Here is a 21,444-nt window from a genome sequence, read left to right as displayed (position 1 = left end):
CGAAGTTTTTTACATAGAAAAAGTCTCTTGGTAAAGATCGTTACGAGTAATGGTTGTCGAGATATTTGAAATCGAAATTATCAATACCTGGCGTCATTGACATAAATTAAACACGTTGACTAAATAGTTATTAGACTGAAATCATAAATTTGAAATGTTTTTGTGCCAAAAGTTCAACAGAAACTGTTTTATTACCATTTTTTTCGAAGAAAAATTTAATATAACATATAACAATAAATTGATTAATTTAAAAAAAATAAGAAGTTCACAAATTTATCGTTTTAGTCAAATAACTGTCTACTCTACTTGTAGAGGGCGCCACCTGTTTATTTTTTGTCAATAATGACATTGTATTGACTATTTCCATTTTAAATATCTTCAGAACAGTTGCTTGTAACGGAAACAGCGGAATAAAATAAGAAATATACATTTTCACGTGCCTAGTGCCTTAAAGTATGATAAAAATTGACTCTAATTATTGTTTGTAGCAATTTTACTACTTACATCATTTTCTGTTTCTTCGTCTTGATATAAAAAACATCTATATTTACTTATTTCTCTCAGACTAGAGAGCTTGACGTTTAAATGAACTTGAGGCAGTTGGAGAACGTTCCAAAGTAAATTATGGGTAGTGAAGTTAGTGTTTGAATACAAATTTTGGAAGCTGTGGATTCTGTCAGCATTTACTTCAACAATTCACCCTGATTTTTTTTATCTAGTACTTATTTTTAAAATAATAAACAGAAATGATTGTTTCAATATAGTAAACGTTAACTATTTTTTTCAATATACACACACCGGAAAAATCTAGGGATATCATTTTATTAAAGTTAAAAATAAATGTTTTGAATAAACAACCACATATTTGTAGGCCGATTCTTTCTACTTCGATTGAAACGAAGTAGTCACACTAGTTATTTCTAAATTTGGGATATTTGCAGAAGTGTTTGTGCATTTTTAGTGAAATGTATAAAAAGCACCTAGCATCGATTGTTCGAATTTAACCTGTACTGGCTATGTTTTTATGATAACTGGCCAGAATTCATTCCAATAACTCTGTTTAGTATTAAACGACATTATGGAGCGTAGACATCTTAACAGAGACGAAATGCTAAAGGCCATGGGTATGCTCGAAGTTGGAATGCGCCAAATTGACATAGCTAGAGCATTAAATACAACGCAAAGTGTAATATCGCGATTAAGTGCACGCTCCTCTGAAAGTGGTGATGTTGCTGAAAGGCACACAGGGCGACATCGCATTACTACCCATCAGCAAGATCATTTTTTACAATTAAATGCTCGACGCCGACCGACTCTTACAGTACCAGAGCTTAGTTTAATTATCCAGGAAACACATAATGTAACCGTTAGTCCTGACACTGTTCGCAATAGAATAAGAGAGGTCAACTTAAGAAGCAGACGCCCCTGGAGAGCTCAACCCTTAACGAGAGGAAATCGAGAGGTACGATATTTGTGGGCTCAAGATCATGTTCAGTGGTCGAATGAACAATGGGCCGATGTTCTCTTCGCGGATTAGTCACGCTTTGGAATTCATCCGGATTCGAGAAGGCTTAGGGTATGGAGAGAACCGGGAAATCTTATTGGGTTGGTTCATGTTCAGGAAGTGCACCCTTATCAAGGTGGGACAGTTATGGTCTGGGGAGGAGTCCAGTTAGGCCGAAAAACCGATCTCGTTTTTCTTGAAAGGTTTCTAACAGCAATCTCATATCGTGATTTAATTCTTGAGCCTGTCGTGTTACCCTATGCCAATGATTTTGGGAGAAACTTCATTCTCATGCTTGACAATGCACGGCCTCATACAGCCAGAGTGGTAAGTGAGTTTATCAATGCTCATCAATTAAACATCTTACCCTGGCCGGCACAATCTCCTGACCTCAACCCCATCGAGCACGTATGGGACGCGGTCCAAAGAAGAATTTTGAGAATGGGTATGCCTCGTGAAACTCGTAGGGACCTGGTTCGGGCCGTGAATGCAGCGTGGCAGGCTGTACCCCAAGAAGAGATCGACAACCTGATCAGGAGCATGGAGAGACGATGTAGGGCTGTAATGACCAGTAGAGGAGTCCATACCCTTTATTAAGTAAAAATGGTTTTATCTTTTTTTTTTAATCACAGTTTAGAATAAAAAAATGTGTGTATTTTTTTGAGTTTAATAAAAATGAAGGTAAATTTGAAAATTTCGGTAAATTTCGCATTTTTATTTCCAATACGTCCTGTAAACTATTTGTTTATTTTAATTTTATTATATCAGAAATGCAAATAACAAAATTACTGACGATGGCTGGATAAAATTGTAATATCCCTAGACTTTTCCGGTGTGTGTAGTTGAACGTTAGTTTAGTAACTGTATAACACACAAGTAAACTGGTAATTTATAATTCCAGAATTTTTCAAAAATATTACAAATTTAAAAACATCAAAACGTTTTTATTTTCTCATGTATGTTGGGTTTAGTAATAAATAACCTTTCTTCGGTTATTTATTGTTTTCTTTTTCAACAGAACCGAAACCATTTCTTATAAATTAAAAAGGGCCTACCATGCCCCTTTTTTTTCTATTACCATAACCTCTAAACAGAATACAGGCCCCACTTTTTATATATGTATAACTCAGCCACTCGCTTGTCTTTTTTTTCCTTTTCCAGCCTTCCAGCCAGATATACGATCTCCACATTTTTGCGTATTTATACGTTTCGCATTCGTTCTTTTTTCCATTCCTCTTCAAGCCACTGACAACCGTTAGATATTGCGTCTGCTCTGGCATAAATCATTTTAAATAATCTGCCGAGCTCTACCTAGAGGCGTGCGGAATTTATGTTTGGTCAGCTTCTTTTGATGCATTGTTGTACGATTTATCCAGAATTCTTGTGGCTCAAGGAATAGATGATAGTCGATTGTATTGTGTCCCCCTTTTTTGAGTTATAACTCATCATACAGTCTCAGGGCTTTGAGAAAAGCCAGTATCTGAGACGGTTTATTACTTAAATCAAAGGATCTATCCCTTGGTGTGCTGACACCCAGAGTAGAAGGATTTTAATTTCTTTGCTTAATTTGTTCAGCTTTACTTGACATTTTTGAAATTAAAAAAAGAACATGAAAAAATCGATTTTTTCCAATTATAGTTCTAGGGGCGGGGGGGGGAGGGGGGTAGAACGTGCTTATAATATTTTTAATAGATTAATTTTAAGTGGTTTAATATGGCTTTTATTAATAAAAAAAAATCGAAAATCGGTCTGAAGTAGACGTAGATCGATTTTTTAATTAAAAAAATATTTAAATATGTATACCGATTTTTAAAATTCGATAACAAAATATTTTTAATTTAAATTTACTTTATTTTTATGACAAAAAAAGAACGAAAGAAATTTTATCCCAAGATAACAAACTTTACAATAAATTTAAGAAAAATAAAGATGTGGAGAGGATTATATCCCCCAATTTTTTACATTTTGTTATACAAAAAATAAAATTAATCTTCTAAACTTTGTTTACCCAATGAAATTGGAAGAAAAATTAATAATTTTAACAAAAATTTCATAACAAATATTGAAATTATGAAGGAAATTTATTAAAAGATATAAAATTTTTGTTTATTCATTAATTTGGTTAATATACAGATCTCCAGAGATTTGACCAAAGTACCGGGTGGCCAAACTAAGAATGGACGCAGGCTGTATCTCAGAAACTACTTATTGTATAGCTTTGGGAAAAAAAATCTAACAAGTAAATCGACCAAGAGAAATAGCTGGAAATTATTTTCAAATTCGAAAAATGTCCGCTAGGGGGCGTTTCTCTGAAAGCCAATCAGAAAACAGGGTTTTTCTCAAAAATATGCAGGCGAACAGGTATTTTAAATATTACTATTGTAATCATCGAGAAATTTGTATTTTTTTTCGTGTAGAGTATTTTGCTCTATCTCATAAAATAAAGTGGTGGGGGAAGGTTAAACTTGCTCTTATTAAAATAAGGATAACTCTGGTTTAGGTTACCCGATTTAAACAAACTAGGGCTCGTTTAAAAGAGCTTTTCTTCCTTAATGATCCCCAGTATAAATTTTGTTTCCATATTTTTTTTCGTGGTAGCTAGAGGGCGCCGTTTGACATCGTAACAGATATTGCGCTTTTGCATAAAAAAATTAAATATGAAGCTATATTTCTCTTTGCACGGTTAAAGAGAGCACAAAATTTCCAACACATCAATGCAAACCGCAACTTTTCAACTTCTCTCTAACCGGAGATATTAAGAGAACAAATCATGTTAGGTTGCCGCTTAGGATTATATGGTCTAAAAATAATTATAGTAGTAGGCTAGGAAACGAAAAGAGGCAAATTGGTTATTAAAGTTATTGGTTTAAAGAGTATTTAAATATGTGGGGAAGTGTCTATACCATAATCGGAAATGGTTGAATAAGCTGAGAATGATGATGATGATTTATACTTAAATAAAAATGATTTATCTGTACTAATATACAGGGTCCGGCAATAGTACGTCGGGCATCTGTAGCTCCGAGAATAAAAACTTGAGAATTTTGTTTAAGTGCAAACCTAAAGTATGCATCAGGATGTATTTCAGGAAAATATTTTAACTTCTATAGGGTGGCTCAAAAAAGTGTGAGTGGACCTGGATGATTTTTTTTAAATGGTACACCCTGTATATTATTGCATTTTTGGCTTGCTTTCAGATCACTTTACATGACCCTAAGATATGAATAAATATATTTCGATAGTTTCAGAGATATTAAAAAATAAATCAAAAATATATATTTTTCAGCTCTTCTTAAAAAAAATTATTAAAAATACAAGAACTGTTCTGAAATCAAAACTATATTAGTTATTTACTTTAGATAGTCTGTTCTTACTTTACTATAAATATGGTAATCGTAAATCATACAGGATGTTCAATATTCTACGGCAAACTTTCTAAAATATAAATATTTTTTCTTTGTTTTTTTAAATGGAACACCCTGTATATTATTTTTTTATTAGATGGAGAGTTAAAAACTGAACATTTTTTGTATTTAGAGTATTTCAAAATTTTTAACGGTTTCGCAGATACACGCAGTATTAATTCATATGGCGCTTTCAATTGTAAAATACGAGAAAAAATCATTGGGTGGCTTTGATAATGCCATATGAAATATAAAACATAAAACCGCAAATATCTGCGAAAGCGTTAAAAAATTTTGATATACTCTAAATACAAAAAATGTTCATTTTTTAATTTTCCATCTATTGAAAAAATAATATACAGGGTGTTCCATTTAAAAAAAAATCAAAGAAAAATTATTTTATATTTTAGAAAGTTTGGCGTAGAATTTTGAACATCCTGTATGATTTACGATTTTCATATTTATAGCAAAGTAAGTACAGACCATCTAAAGTAAATATCTAATATAGTTTTGATTTCAGAACAGTTCTTGTATTTTTAATAATTTTTTTTAAGAAGGGCTGAAAAATATATATTTTTGATTTATTTTTTAATATCTCTGAAACTATCGAAATATATTTATTCATATCTTAGGGTTATGGAAAGTGATCTGAAAGGAATCCAAATGCAATAATATACAGGTGTTCCATTTAAAAAAATCATCCAGGTCCACTCACACTTTTTTGAGCCACCCTATAGAAGTTAAAATATTTTCCTGAAATACATCCTGGTACATACTTTAGGTTTGCACTTAAACAAAATTCTCAAGTTTTTTATTCTTGGAGCTACAGATGCCCGACGCACTATTGCCGCACCCTGTATAAAATCCTTAAGTGACTGACATACTGATTAATCACGATCCTGCTCAAACCACTCAAGGTAAGAAGCTCAATTCTGGCATGCAGGTTGATTCTAGGGTATAGAGGTTCGATAAGAAGGGATTTTTTGAAATTCCAGTTCCAAGAGGGTGAAACCACCCCTCAAATATTACAATATTTTTTATTTAAAAAACTGTCAAGTTTCCGAAAAAACGCTTAAACACGTATATTTTATTTTGTTTTTTTACATATTTTAAGATTTTTTAAAAATGTATACAGGGTGTTGTTGTTTCGGTAAAAATCTGGTAATTTATTAATCACGATCCTGCTTAAAGCGGTTGACGTAAAAAGCTGGTTTTTGGAAAACAGATTGACTTTAGGGTGTAGAGGTTCGATAAGAAGGGATTTTTCGAAACTCGAATTCTAAAGGGGTGAAACTATCCCTCAAATATTAAAATATTTTTTATTTAAAAACCTGTGAGTTTTTCGGAAAAACCCTTAAACACGTATATTTTATTTTGTTGTTTTACATATTCTAAGATTTTTTATAAATTTATACAGGGTTTTTCATAAAATATGACTATTGAGTGATCATGATTCTGCTTAAACTGCTTGACGTTTAAACCTAATTTTTGGCAAACGGATTGACTGTGGGGTGTAGAGGTTCGATAAGGAGGGGTTTCTCGAATCACAAATTTCAAGAGGGTGAAAACGCCCCTCAAATATTACTGTATTTTTTATTTAAAAAACGGTTAGTCTTTCGGGAAAACGTTTGGACAAGCATAATTTATTTGTTTTTTTACATATTTTTAAATTTTTTAAAAAACATACAGGGTGTTCCAAAAAGTTGTGTAATTTCTTAACCGCAATTCTGCTTATACTGCTTGACGTAAAAAGCTTATTTTTGGCAAACGGATTTTTCGAAAGTCAAATTCCAACGAGATGAAACTACCCCTCAAATATTACCAAGCTATATAATAATATCGCCATATTGTTTTTTCTCATGGTCACATAAATGTTAGAAAAATTTATCCAGTTTGTATGTTAATGGAAATTCTTGCTTTGCTTTATCATCACCATTACAAATGATTAATTCGACGCGAACGAAGTCGCTGGTACACGCTAGTGTATTTATAAAACAAATATGAAATTTTCTTCACGTAAGTTTTTCAGTCGTCTGTAAAAGTTTTATTACAAAAACCCGAACCGTCTGATATATTTATGATAATTTTACTTATATCAAACGCAATAAAATTGTCCTTTGGACGTCAAATCAAAAAGTAATTTCAAAGTTATCTGCTAGCATTTACCTTGTCTAGATAAATAAGCCAGGAAAAGCGTAGTACGGCTGGAAAGTCTCCGATTTTCCTTGAAAATCGACCTGTCTTTTTCGAATTTGAAATCGGTCACTTTAAATTTAGATTCCCGTTTTGTTTAGTCTTGTTTCTGATTGGTTTGGAATACTGCTGCATGCAGAAACCTCAGAGAAATAATTAAACTTAGATAATAACTAGTTTTAGTTTCGTTCTAAAACATTTCACATTCTAGTTAACACTTTTCTTGGAATTGTCGCATTTTACAGGAACATAACATGGAAAACTCCATCCATTACTTGTAATGAGAAACCTCCAACGGTCTAAGACACTCGAAGAAATTTCTCAGAACTTACAACCGAAAAAAATAAAAGAGCCGTCACGCGGGTTTTTAACAGGATCCTGTCTCATCTATGGGCACAAAAATTTATTTAAAAAAAATTTGCGTAACCAATAGAAAATCCTTAAAGTTGAAGGGTTATATCCTTTCAAAATAAACCCTTCAAAAAGGTAGAGAAAATATTTACAATGGCATTATGCCGTGGCATCTCTATGTACACTTATTTTTCTAAAATAGAAACCGATACGGGTTAAACAAGGGATTCCATCAAAAATTTACGGTTATTGATAGGGATCCGTCTGAAAATTTTACGACCGAAAATACTGGAAGCTCATTGGCTCGAAATAGAGAGGTTGCCGAACTATTAAAGAACCTAAGAGATCGGTAAGATTATACAGGGTGGTCCTAACTGTATTATGGAAACTTTGGCAGCATATTCTGTAGATAAAAATAAGTAAAAAAGTTTGTATAAATGTATGTTCGAAAATGCTTACTTTCGGAAATACAGGGTGTAGAAGTTTCATTTTTATTTTGATTATTTTCAAATAGTTTCTGAAGTAACGTCGATATTTGGATGAAAATTGGTGTCTGAGAGTTTTTTGACATGAGAAATTTGATTTTGATGTCAATATTATTCCTACTTGTAGAGGGCGCCACCTACATATTTTTTCACTGGTTTGAAGCATAATAACTTTTCGTGCGGACCTATATAAAAGTACTGAGTAAAAAAATATACATTTGCGACTTTGTGATTGTGTCTTGGTAAAAATCCCTACGAATAATAAAAAAAATATGAATTTTCCAACTAAACCACAAAAAACTTACACAGGGTGAGTCTTGAATAAGTGCAAATATTTTCAGGGCTGGTAGATCTCTTCTATTCACTGAATCTTTCCTGGCATTTCTTTCTTGTAAATTTAATCTACTACCTATGTTGCCATATTATCCATATTATATATTTTTAAAACTAAATAAAAAATCCAGAAAACTCCAAATTTTAAAAAAAAATTGCGAAAAAAATTTAGGGCTACTTTGTTTACGCCAAACTCGAACCGCCGTCCTCCACCATATCATTGTCAATTGCCGACCGACTTGGCGAGTGTTAAATCGACTTTAAGAGCAGATTTATTTAAATACAATACCATTTTATTATGTTTTAATATAAATAACTTCGTAATAATCGTTCTAAATATAGACACATTTTCATTAAAGCCTCTATATTAATACATTTTTTTTAATGTCCCCCATCTTCAGAAATTAAATTACTCCGGAAATCATCCCTAGGCATCCTAGATTTTCAATGGCTTGACGGCGTTTTGAGTGGGAAAACCAGCCCATTATCAAGAAACCGACATAATTATGACAAAAGGTCTTAAGGGTGACTTCAGAATAAAACAGAGGAGGTAGAAACGAAAGGGTAGGGGGCAAGAATTAACCGAATTATTTAAGGGTCTTAAGGAATTGTTGTTGTGATGATTTCCACCAGTCTATTTTAGTAACAAAGCCGAAATCCGTTTAAACAGCTCTCAACAAACCAACCAAGTTATACTGGATGTTTCAGTAGCTCAAAATTCAAAATTCAAAATTCGAAACGCTGTAGTGTGATCTATTCCTATTTCATCCTCAAGTTTCCTTGTGCTGATCTTTCCATCGTTCTCTTCCACGCACAATAAAACTTCCAAGTCGGTATCATTTCTTGCATCTTCTCTTTGTTCCTGCCTTGCTTCACATCTGCAGTTATTTATTAGGGTACCTTTGGTCTCAAATCTCTGGATATTCCTTGCGATTATAGATTTTCCAGGTATCGGTCTATTTGGATACAGAGCAGCAAACATGTCCGACACTTTTTGATAACTATTTCCTTGATAATACCATTTAATCATCAATATTTTTTCTTCGGTAGTGTAATTCATGGCTAATATTTTCGATGTAGGTATGAATTTTTAATAATAATAATAAAGCACTAAATAGATAAATTTCTGAAATGACAACTTCATTTGACAGTTATCTTTTACCTTGACTGGTGCTCATAAGTAAATACAGGGCCATAAGAAAGGAGAAATATTTAAAAAGAAATCGGCGATAACTCGTAAACGGGCTAATCAAAAATATCTAAAAATTATTCTTTTGAATGTGGGTTTTAGTGCTCTTCAATAAACCTAACTAGAATTATTCTCTAAAATAATTAGGGAAGCCAATAATTGACCCCATTAAAATTTACATGGGATTTCCTATGTCCCACTCGACGATGCAACACCCGGTATAAATAATAGTTATTAGACTAAAATCATAAATTTTAAATGTTTTTGTGTCAAAAGTTCAACAGAAACTGTCTGTTTTAAAACAGTTAAAACACATGTAGGTGGCGCCCCCTTCAGATATTATTTGGAGAAAATCGAAATAAAAATGAAACTTCTACACCCTGTATCTCCGAAACTAAGCATTTTAGGACATACAAGTATACGAACTTTTTTACTTATTTTATCTGCAGAATATGCTGCCGACGTTTCCGGAATACAGTTCGGACCACCCTGTATATTTCCGCTAAAAAATATTATCGGTATTTCTTTTAAAGGTGTAGAATTTTTCCGGTTATATAAGGAAATCAGCTTATTCTTCTCCAAGTGTTCCCGTTTGAATATTTTATTCCAATCCTTATCTCCTATTTTATGTTAAACGGAGGAAAATGCTAGTTTATTCGTTTTTCTGTCTGTTTTTTTATCCTTTTTCCCGATGTGCAACTTTACGAGAAAAATACATCGAATCTTTTCGAAGATTTTGGTTCATTATTCACATGTCCTTATGATTTTTGCCCCTTTTTTCAATTCTATGTAAATATTCTACGAGGGTGATCTAAAAAGTGAATTTTTCTTCTTTTCCAAAAATGTGTTTTACAGTATTATAGTCATTGGCGTAAATACAGAGAAGCCCGGGGGTGCCGCCCCCCCCCCAGGTACTGCTGGGCACCCCCCAGAGATATCCTGGATTATGACTCTTGGCTACGTATTAATTTTTATTTGCTTGTGATGCAGTAAAAATGACGTTTTCTAGTGTTGTTTAGTTAATATTATTTTGTCGTGTTCAAAAAATGTGTTAATTTTTATTTTTTTAGAAAATTTGTAGGTATTTAAGTCATCTACGGGAACACGGTTTGATAACCATGTTTATGATATTTATTGATAGAAGATATTGATGAAAACGTTTTATTCAAAAAATGTGTTTTTTAAATTATTTTTTATTTTAACAAAAACAAAAGCCCTATGCCCCCCTGGGCTAAACTCCAGGATAAATTGCCAGTTACGCTAATAATTATAGTGCTTATATACCGGGTGCGTCTCAAACGTGACTCACCCCCTATAACTTTTTTATTTTATCAGATAAACAAACGAAATTTGGTATGTTAATATATGACATAAATTAGGATTGATTGACATAGTCAATTGTTTTTGGTCACTTCCTGTTTCATGGAAATGACTACAACTTTTTTTTTAATGGCACCCTCGGTTTATTTTTACTTTATTCGATAGAAAATGACACTCTGAATAGAATGACATATCATATGTCAACTTTTGATATTTTCGCTTAAAAAATCGTAGTTTAAATTTCAGTCTAGAGTGCCATGGCTGTGTTAAAAACACTAATTTTTAATCAAGAAGCCTGGGAAAAATAGATTTGATCGTCTAATGTTTTTCGTGTCTTCTCCTGGCCGGTTAAAAGATGCCCAAATCATATTTTTAATCATATCTGAATTTTTTCAAATAGAACAAGAGTGGCTCATTAGCATGTTTGGAAAAAGCATTTTTTTACGAATAATTTGGTACCACACACTTGGTATTTCGAGTCAAATTGTCGTTATGAACCGCATGTTACTACATATTTCAAATAAACCATAGGCGAAAATGTCAAAAGTTGACATACGATATGTCAATCTATTCAGAGTGTAATTTTCTATCGAATAAAGTAAAAAATAAAGTTGTAGTCATTTCCGGTGAAACAGGAAGTGACCAAAAACAATTGAATACGTCAATCAATCCTAATTTATGTCACATACCAACATACCGAATCTCGTTTTTTAATCTGAAAAAATAAAAAAGTTTTATCACTTTTGAGACGCACCCGGTATAGATTTTTAAATTTTATATAAATTTTCCAATATTTTCACTCAGTGCTGTTAAAATTTTTAAACACTATTTTCGTGCCACTCACTATAAAAGAAACATTTATAAATATCGATATAGTAGGGGTTGAATAAAGCTCCATTTATTTGTTTCCACACCCCATAAAACACGAAAGAACATTACCAAAGTATAAGAAACCCGTAAAATAGGTATCGATTTCCTAAAGTAACAAGGTGTGTATGTTTTCCTTGCAGATTTACTACGCAGTCAATGCCGCCCAATCGTCTTATTTGCTGCACGAAGAAATTCTCTACCTGAAAAATTTGTCCAACCAGTCCATGATCGATCACGATATCACCTCAGAAAGTAGGTAACAATATAGTTTTTTTTTTATATTAAAATGAAATTTTGACTGAAAAATTAGAGAATATAATTAATACACAATACCGGGTGTTTCTCAAAAGTGGCTCACCCCCTATAACTTTTTTATTTTTTCAGATTAAAAAACGAGATTTGGTATGTTAGTGTATGATATAAATTAGGATTGATTGACGTATTCAATTGTTTTCAGTCGCTTCCTGTTTCAGCGGAAACGACTACAATTTTTGATTTTTAAATGGCGTTCTCGGTATTTTTTACTTTATTCGATAAAAAATGAGACTCTCAATAAAATGACATATCATATGTCGGCTTTTGATATTCTCGCTTAAAAAATCGTATTTTAAGCTTCAATCTAGAGCGCCATGGCTGTAATTTTTTTATCAAGGAGCCTTGGAAAAATAGATTTGATCCTCTAATGTTTTTTTGTATTTTCCTGGCCGCAAGAGATAGCAAAATCGTATTTTTAATCATCATTAGGGTGGCTCATTAGCATATTTGGAAAAAGCATTTTTTTACGAATTATTTGATACCACACTCTTGGTATTTCGAGTCAAATTGTCGTAACATTTTTAATCAGCTAATTTTTTTTAATTGAAAATGTCAAATGTTGACATATAATATGTCATCCTATTCAAACTGCAATTTTCTATGAAATTCATTAAAAAAGTACTATTAAATAATGAAAAATTTTAGTAATTACCGGTGGAACAGGAAATGACCGAAAACAATTGATGAACAAAGTCAATCAATCCTAATTTATGTCATACTAAAATACCAAATCTCGTTTTTTTTTATCTGAATAAATAAAAAAGTTATAGAGTTGAGCCACTTTTTTTTTGAGAAAGACCCGGTATAAGTTTATTTAATTTTATGACCTAATTACTACATGAGTAGATTATTTTTTACATGTAGTACAAGACAACCATGTTTTATATGCTATATATGTAGACGAACAGATAATATTCCCGAACAGAACTTTACCAAGAATTCCACCTGATTAACTACTAACGTAACACTCTAACCAACAAAACTATAGAGCGGAAATCTCCTCAATATATGCTCAGAGAGTTAGGCGTCACTTAAGTTGTTTCTGGCATATAAGACTGCCTTTTAAGGTTGAGAAAAAAACCTCTAGTAGCAATACATACAATCTGTAGCTAAATTTTTCTTCTTCGTTTTCGTAAGTTAGGTGTAGGTCCTGTGTTTTGTTCAAGAGTTCACTAGGCTTTCATACCAACTTATAGCTGGTCGTCGAGGAGGTCGAGCTATATTCTATTACTAGATTATTGAGTAGGTATAGTTATTTGACTGAAATAATACATTTAGGAAATTTCTATTTTTTCAAATTAATCCTAAGGTTTTCTGCGAAAAAATGATGATAAAACAGTTTCTATCGAACTTTTGATACAAAATCAATTCAGTCTAATAATTATTTAGTCAACATATTTAATTTATGTCAATGATGATAGGTATTGATAATTTCGATTCCAAATATCTCGAGAACCATTACTCGTAGCGATTTTTATCAAGAGACCTTTTTCATGTAAAAAACGTTATAAATGTATATTTTTTTATTCAGTACTGACGAAAAGTTATTATTCTTCAAACCAGTTAAAAAATATGTAGGTGGCGCCCTCTACAAGTAAGACTCATATTGACATCAAAATCAAATTTCTCATGTCAAAAAACCCCCAGACACCAATTTTCATCAAAATATTGACGTTACTTCATAAATTATTTGGAAAAAATCGAAATAAAAATAAAACTTCTACACCCTGTATCTCCGAAACTAAGCATTTTAGCACATACGTTTATACGAACTTTTTTACTTATTTTTACCTGCAGAATATGCTGCCGGAATACAATCTTGTATACTATCAAGAAACTAATTGTACCAAGAACCCCGCATGATCAACTACTAACATAGCGCTAGAAACAATCCAGCTAGCTCTGTCTGTAGTCTGTAATTATATCCCTGGACAATAATAAATCTATTACCGACTCCATCGAATCAAGGAAAATCGGACAAATGCGTCCGTATACGCGGATATTGGAAAGTGGTCTCTATAGGCGTTAATCCTGTTGAAGTTCGGAATTGATCGCATTAGAATATCAATGCTCGCTTGCAATTTGCCCACTCTATAAGGGAATAATAGGGGTTAAACTAGTGTTTTAATATGCATTGAACTGGCTTTATTTGAAGAGAATAATCAAGAAGTTTCGCTAAACTTTTTTGAGATTTTTGTGTTTGATTTAGCTTTTCTTTTTTTAAATTTAAAGAAAATATTATTTGTTCTCTTAATATCTTCTCTTACAGAGAAGATAAAAAGTTGCGATTTGCGCTGATATTTTGAAAATTTTGTGCTCTATTTAACTATCAAAAAAAACATAACCTGCTGTTATGACGTTAAACAGCGCCCTCTAGCTACCACAAAAAAACCTCTATGAAAACAAAATGCATACTGGAGATCATTAAGGAAGAACATCTCTTTTAAACGAGAGAAACTTCCTCCACCACTTTATTTCATGATTAAAATAGCAATATTTAAAATACATCTTCACCTGCATATTTTCCAGAAAAATCCTGTTTTCTGATTAAACATTAGAGATACGCCCCCTAGCGGACTTTTTCGAACTTGAAAATAATTTCCAGCGATTTTTCTTGGTCGATTTTTTTTCCCAAAGTTATACGATAAGTAGTTTCTGAGATACCTACCTAAATTTTGGTTGACCTTGTATAGATTGATATTTAATTACAGTAACCATTGTTTGTTAAACTAAATTGAAATTTGACCCGAAAAGTTATACAATGTGAGACAAAATTAATATGGAACATTAGTCACTTTTAAAAGTAAGTTACTCCTTTATTTTAAATGGAATACCCAGTATATTATTCCGGTGTTCAATGGGGAATTTATATATCTTCAAAATATTATTAAGGTTGCCTACCCCTCAGATAAAGAGTTTCCCAGATATTTTAATTTTTATGCTTTTGCATCAGTAGATCTTTATTATTTGAAAAAATCTAGGGTGACTGTGATATACCTTTTGTTAATTTAACAAAAATTAAAGATTGTAGAGTAAAATACTCATGGGCAATAAAAAGATACACGTTTAAAACATATTATTTTAATTACTACAGAATTAAAACTAGATATAAACCTATAATTATGTGACAAAAATTAGCTAGATGAAATCAGATGCTCAAAGTGCTTCCTTTCCTGTTAACTGCATAAAATTATTGTCTTTTCAAAAGGATCTTTTCATTTTAAAAGGCATATGTGGAGTTCTATCTCGAAAAGCAGCTGCAATAATTTCTCTCATGTTGTCGACAATAGTTGGTCGAGTTTTGTAAACACTGTCTTTAACATATCCCCATAAAAAAACCAGATTAGATAAAATCAGGAGCATTTAAATATTCTAGAAATTCTAGAAATGTTTGGATAAGCTGAAAATGATGATGATGATGAATAATTTAATATAAAAAAAGAAGTAATATGGTTTTGGAGTAATTTGTAGAATTACATAATCGTTTTTTTTGGGATACACGTTTTCTTTATTTTGTATGTTTTTGTTAATTGGAAGTGGCTGAATAAACTGAAAATGGTGATGATGATGATGATGGTACGATAATATGTTCCAATACCAATCAATACAGAACAACCAAAATAAGAAAACACTTCTTTAAAAATTCTGAAATATATAATTACAAAGTTTGGCCGATCTTGGGTGATAAAAATGAAGGAAAATTAAGAAAACCGCCGGGAAAATTCGAGTCCGGGGCACGTATTTTCACACTAAAATTATATTTCATCGTCGTCGCGTCTGCAAAGTGCAATTTAGATGAAAATTTCCCTGCAAGATGTCTGCTCTCCGAAATTATTAAATTAAACGAATTCGCGAGGTGCCGTTTTGAATATTTATTTCCTGATTATACGGCTTTTTGTCTATTTATTTCTGATGCTATTACCGAAGGTATTTGTTGTAGAATTAGATGTAACAATTCTAATCTGGGTGTTATTACGTGATTAGGGTTAAATACACAGTAAAATTTAACAAGTTTCTTTTAATTCACATTATGTATACCTTTACTCCCATGTTTCTCTTCCTTTTCTTGTTTTCGCAGCTTCTTCAAGTTAGTGTGAGATACCAATGTTAAACTAGTCTTCGTATCGTCATCTTCTGACCTTATAACTCTATTGTGTCTCCCTTTCTTTGGCTATAACTCATCATACAGTCTCAGGGCTCTGACAAAAGCCAGTATCTGAGACTAGATTAGCTTCAGTCTACTGAGGTTTTTTGTCTATAAGAAAATAGCATCAACAGATTGTTATTAGAACCAAGGAGGATCTTTTAAGTGGTACAAAGGGCACGGTGGAAGTCGATAATGTACGACCTCCCTGCTAACTCTCAGCTCTCTGACAACTTGACAAATTTAATTAGACTCTCCACTCGCACAGGTCTGTTCCCGTGTGTGTAGGTACATAATACGAACGCCAGTGTTTTAATAGCTTAAACGTTTCCCACTCCATTTACGTGTTCTGCCTTGTTTATCGATTGCGAAGCTATAAGGAGACAAAATTGGAGAACTAGAGATGTGCATTTTTAGAAAATATAATCGATATGGGTTGTATCGATATTTTCTAAAATATCGATACATGTATCGATATTTTTAAAATGTCGATATCACGGTACATCACTAGCATTTTATTCTATTCTGCTTTTAACAGGATTTAATATCTTAAATTTTTTGATGAGATGAAAAAAAGAAATATAGAGGGTTTTGTAAAGTTTCAATAAATAGATGTATAAACAAAATGATAGACACTGTCAAGTGTCACAGTTATTGAGATATATAATACGAACCATAGATAGATACGAACGCCAGTACTTTAATAGCTTTAACGTATTGCGAAGCTATAAGGAGACAATACGTGTTGTATCGATATTTTCCAAAACATCGATACCATTTTGTATCGTTATTTTCCAAAACATCGATACCATTTTGTATCGATATTTTTAAAATATCGATAGCACTGTACATTACTAGTATTTTATTCTAGTCCACTTTTAACGGAATTTAAGTTTTTTATTATTTTCTTTGAGATAAAACATTTTTACATAAAAAAAATATAGAGGGTCTTTTGTAAAGTTACAATAAATAGAGATATTAACAAAAAATGATATACTCTGTCAAGTGTCATAGTTATTGAGATAAAACGTTTAATAGCGTGCCAACTGAAGTAAAATTTCGAAGGCTACTATGACATCGTTTTCATTCGAAGACACTGTGTTTATATCCTATCAATATTTTGATCTTGTCGTAATATTGTTGTGTGTCGTAGGCGTTAACTATCTAAAATTAAATTAGGCATGTTCTTAAACAATCTGGTTGATCTTAGATAGTCGATAGACGACTTGGTGACCCTTATTGGCTATAGAACCGATCATATTAATGAGGTAATTACAGTTTGATTATGACCAGGACGACACGATATAAGACAATTTATTAGTACTATGCCACAATGTAACTAACTATAGATTGATGGAGATTTACATATCATTTTATTAAAGTAAAAAACTATGTATTTTTCAATTTTTTTTATTTGTTTTTAAATTTTTCATTTTACTAATCCTGCATTAAAAATAATTTAATTCAACTGAACTTATTTTCTTACTTTCATAACACGTAAAATAAATTATTGTGGTCCTTTCTTAATATCGTTCCATAATTATTATAGCTATTTTTTTCCGTCATCAGACATAAAAAGTACTATTTAACCTTTTTATTCACGCCAAAATTACCAGAATTTTCTTTCAGCATTATGCGAGTTAGCATTTAATTCTCTTTCCATTCCATTCACTCTATTCCTTTTTTGCTGTATAACAGTTTTTAAATTTTAAATAGCTCTTATAATTGCACCATGAAAAAATTCCATTTTCCCTTGACAATTTTGACGTATATTCTTGAGAGGTTGAATGTAATTTTTGTATTTGATCTCTTGTACAAACATTGATAAATTAAATAAGGAGAAACAATTTGTCTTGAGAGAATTCTTTCACAAATAACAATCAATATCTAAGATTTAATCTCAATGTTTGCTCTTGGTGTATGTCGGTATTTTATTAGAGGTATTTACAATGTTAGAAAAAAATTGTATTTTGAGATTTGAAAACAACTGTTGATGCTATTTTCTTTTAGACAAAAAAAATTATACAGAGTGTCCCAATATTCCGTGGACATATTGGGCCTTTACATATATTTTGATATTTATAGTATAATTCTACTCTGTATGTAGGTCTGTAACCGTCATTTTTACTGAATTTCTGTCTTTTTTCAGCATCTGCCATATTTTCTGCACTCATATTTGCCTTCTCCTCTTGTGGCATTGTAACAACTCTTCTCCTGTTCTACGGAATTTATAAGGTAAGCAAGACATTAAAATATCCTAATACCAATAATAATGTAATCGTTTTAAACAAAATAGAGAAAATATACACCATAATTGGTTAAAACGTCTACAAGATATACATTTAGAAAGCATTCCAGTTTGTATATCATAGAACTGATACTCGAAACGCATTCTCTCTCTGTAAACAAAGCAGATTTGAAGTGAAACAGCAGTGTTGCCACAGCTAGCCTTTTGTAGAACAATTTAACTCACTCTGGGTAACGATCTGTGTCATAAGCGGCTAAGAAAATCACTATAATAAACATGATACTATACCTGTGTACCAGTATCTTCTGTAGCTTCTGAATAACGGTCTAGGTAAAGCATCTAGCTCATAATTAGAATTATTAGAGTTAAGCAACTCGCATTTTCATTGGAGGACATTGTCATATTTATTTCAAACCAACAATCAACGGGAATATTCGTATAATTTTCCAAAATTACTGCGAACCATATAAATCCGAATTGTTGGTTAGGTTCAAAATTGTTTTTCTTCTTAAATAAATTTAAGCGTTAACATTATTAGGCATTTGGATAAAAGTGTGTATTTTGGGTGGTATTCCACAAAATTTGCAGGCTATTGAGGCAACATAAAATGTCCAGATTACAGAAATAAATTAAAAATAATATTTATATTAAAACAGCATTATACAGGGTGCTACAAATTCGAGGTACGAGCATTGGTATCTCGGAAACCGTAAGGGATACGAAGATGATTAAATAGGGGCACAGTTGCGCCTTGGGATGTTCACCAAGATGCTATCAAAAAAGTTTTAAAAATCTCAAAGATTGCTGAGTTTTTTGGAAAATTAATTTTATTTTTTTGCTGTCGTTACTTTTTAGAAAATCAAAAAATTAATTGCTCATTCTCATAGTCACTTTATTAGGGCTATCTGATAGTATTTTTAGATTTTCTAATTAGCTGATAATTTGTGACATACAGAGCCCAACTTATTTTTTTTTAAATACGGACCTACATTTTTTATTTCAGATTTTGAAAGAACTCGGTCTTCTGAGTAGAATGATATGCTACACTTAATATTTTTGTTTGTTTCGGACATTTGAACACAATTTAATTAAACTAATTTCAAGTCCGGCTCTGTTTTTTTTTAAATTTAATCTATTCATCGTTACAATATTGTTAAGCTTTCAAACTTAACAATGACGTGGTGTAAAACATTGAATACGGAAAATCAAATGCAATAAAATAATGACAAATAATAGCTTTTTTCGTTTTCCTGTTATTACCGATTCTCAACCGTCCTAGAACTGTGATGCGTATGCGCAGAAGGAAATATGAAGACATTATTTCATTTGCGCATGCGCTGCAGAGTTCTAGGACGGTTCAGAATCGGTAATAACAGGAAAACGAAAAAGCTAAATATAAAATTATTGGGCATTACTTGACGTCATTTTTAAATGTGAAATACAACAAGTGACAACACATTTCAACATTTACAATAAAGAGGCATTCTGTACTCTATACTATTCGGAAGTATAAGAAGAAGATATATATTCAAAGAGCTATAAATAAGATTGAACACACAATACAATTTGTGCATTATGGACGGTTGTAACCCTTTCGAACATTTAGAGCATTAGAAACTAGTTTGTAGAAGCTGATTTATTTATAAGAACTACGATTAATATTATGCATATTATTAGATCGTACACAGAGATTTCAAATTCACAATAAAAAAAGTTAAAAATAATATTTTTAAATTGCTGACCAGGATATTATTTATTTGAATCTTTCAATTGGCTCGATTCAATGTTAATTAACGATTAGCGCTGATCCATATTGTTGCGATGAATATAATCAGAGTAAATAATTTAAAAAACCAGAGTCGGACTTATAAGTAGTAAATAATAATTAAATAGTTTTGTTATTGTTAAGGTACCTAAAGTAAAATAAAGTATCAAGTGTGGCATATAATTGTACTCATGCAGGTCCCTATTTAAAAAAATTAAGTTGGCCTTTGTATCTCACAAATTATCAGCTAATTTCAAAATCTAAAAATACCATCAGATAGCCCTAATAAAATAGCCATGAGAATGTGCAAATAGTTTTTTGATTTTCTAAAAAGTAACGTCAGGAAAAAATAAAATTTATTTTCAAAAAAATCCGTTTTTCCAAAAAACTCAGCAATCCTTGAAATTTTTAAAACTTTTTTGATGGCATCTTGGTGAACATCCTAAAGGCGCAACTTTGCCCTAATTTAACCATCTTCGTATCCCTTACGGTTTCCGAGATACCAATGCTCGTACCTCGAATTTGTAGCACCCTGTATATGTCACTTTTTCGAACATAGTCTTTAACTCCTTCAATTTAATAGCTGTTTGTAAGAAATATCACTTCAAATATGCGCATATAGTGCGATTCTACAAATATCATCTATCTTTTGGTGTAGGTATTTATTCTAAAAATGCTTATTCTCACCTGTCAGTTTTACTGAATCGGCTAGACTGACAGTTAAGAATTAAGCCTTAAAATTAATCATATTTTACATGTTTCAGGATATCAAATATTTGCTGATTCCTTGGATCTTCAACATGACATTTTTCACGATAGTGGACGTAATTTATATCATATATGGACTCATCGTTCACGCGGTAAGTCTAAACGTAGGTTTATTATAAACACCCTGTATATTCATATACTTAAAGATGTATTTATAAATACAAATTAATACGAATTAAAGTAAAATAAAGTAATCAATTACAAGGTTAATTATAGTATTATTACAATATTCAATAACTTATTAATTTAGGTACTATTAAATTGTTAGAACTTTAGGATTTAAGAAGATGTTCAAATATTCCTCCATCGACTGCTAGACAATAACCCAGAGGCGATCATAAAATTCTCTTCTTACATTCGCTAGTGGGTAAACTGAAATTCTATTGCATTCGGCAGAAATAGCATTTTTTAACTCGTCTAGATTTGGGTATTTTTTATCCTTGTATATCCTGTTTTTTTAAATGGCCCCAGAGAAAGAAATCATTTGGCGAAATATCAGGAGACCTTACTGGCCAATTTACTGTATGATTTAGGCCAATAACGTTTCCGTTAAAA

At 31.6% G+C, this 21,444-nt stretch overlaps 1 protein-coding gene across 1 annotated transcript in view; it reads left to right on the top strand.

Moving 5' to 3' along the window:
- The window catches only part of LOC115878984, a 131,150-nt gene that overhangs the window by 105,177 nt on the left and 4,529 nt on the right, over nucleotides 1-21,444 (top strand). Inside the window, exons 3-5 of the mRNA XM_030895599.1 lie at nucleotides 11,790-11,901; nucleotides 18,258-18,343; nucleotides 20,886-20,981. Of these exons, the coding sequence (XP_030751459.1) occupies nucleotides 11,790-11,901; nucleotides 18,258-18,343; nucleotides 20,886-20,981 (294 nt within the window). The remainder of the gene's footprint in view (nucleotides 1-11,789; nucleotides 11,902-18,257; nucleotides 18,344-20,885; nucleotides 20,982-21,444) is intronic.

This window comes from Sitophilus oryzae, unplaced genomic scaffold (genome assembly GCF_002938485.1).
Source record: "Sitophilus oryzae breed Bouriz unplaced genomic scaffold, Soryzae_2.0 scaffold_154_pilon_pilon, whole genome shotgun sequence".
Classification (NCBI taxonomy): domain Eukaryota; kingdom Metazoa; phylum Arthropoda; class Insecta; order Coleoptera; family Curculionidae; genus Sitophilus; species Sitophilus oryzae.
Note: the sequence above shows the minus strand (reverse complement) of the source record. Positions and strands in the feature narration are given on the sequence as shown.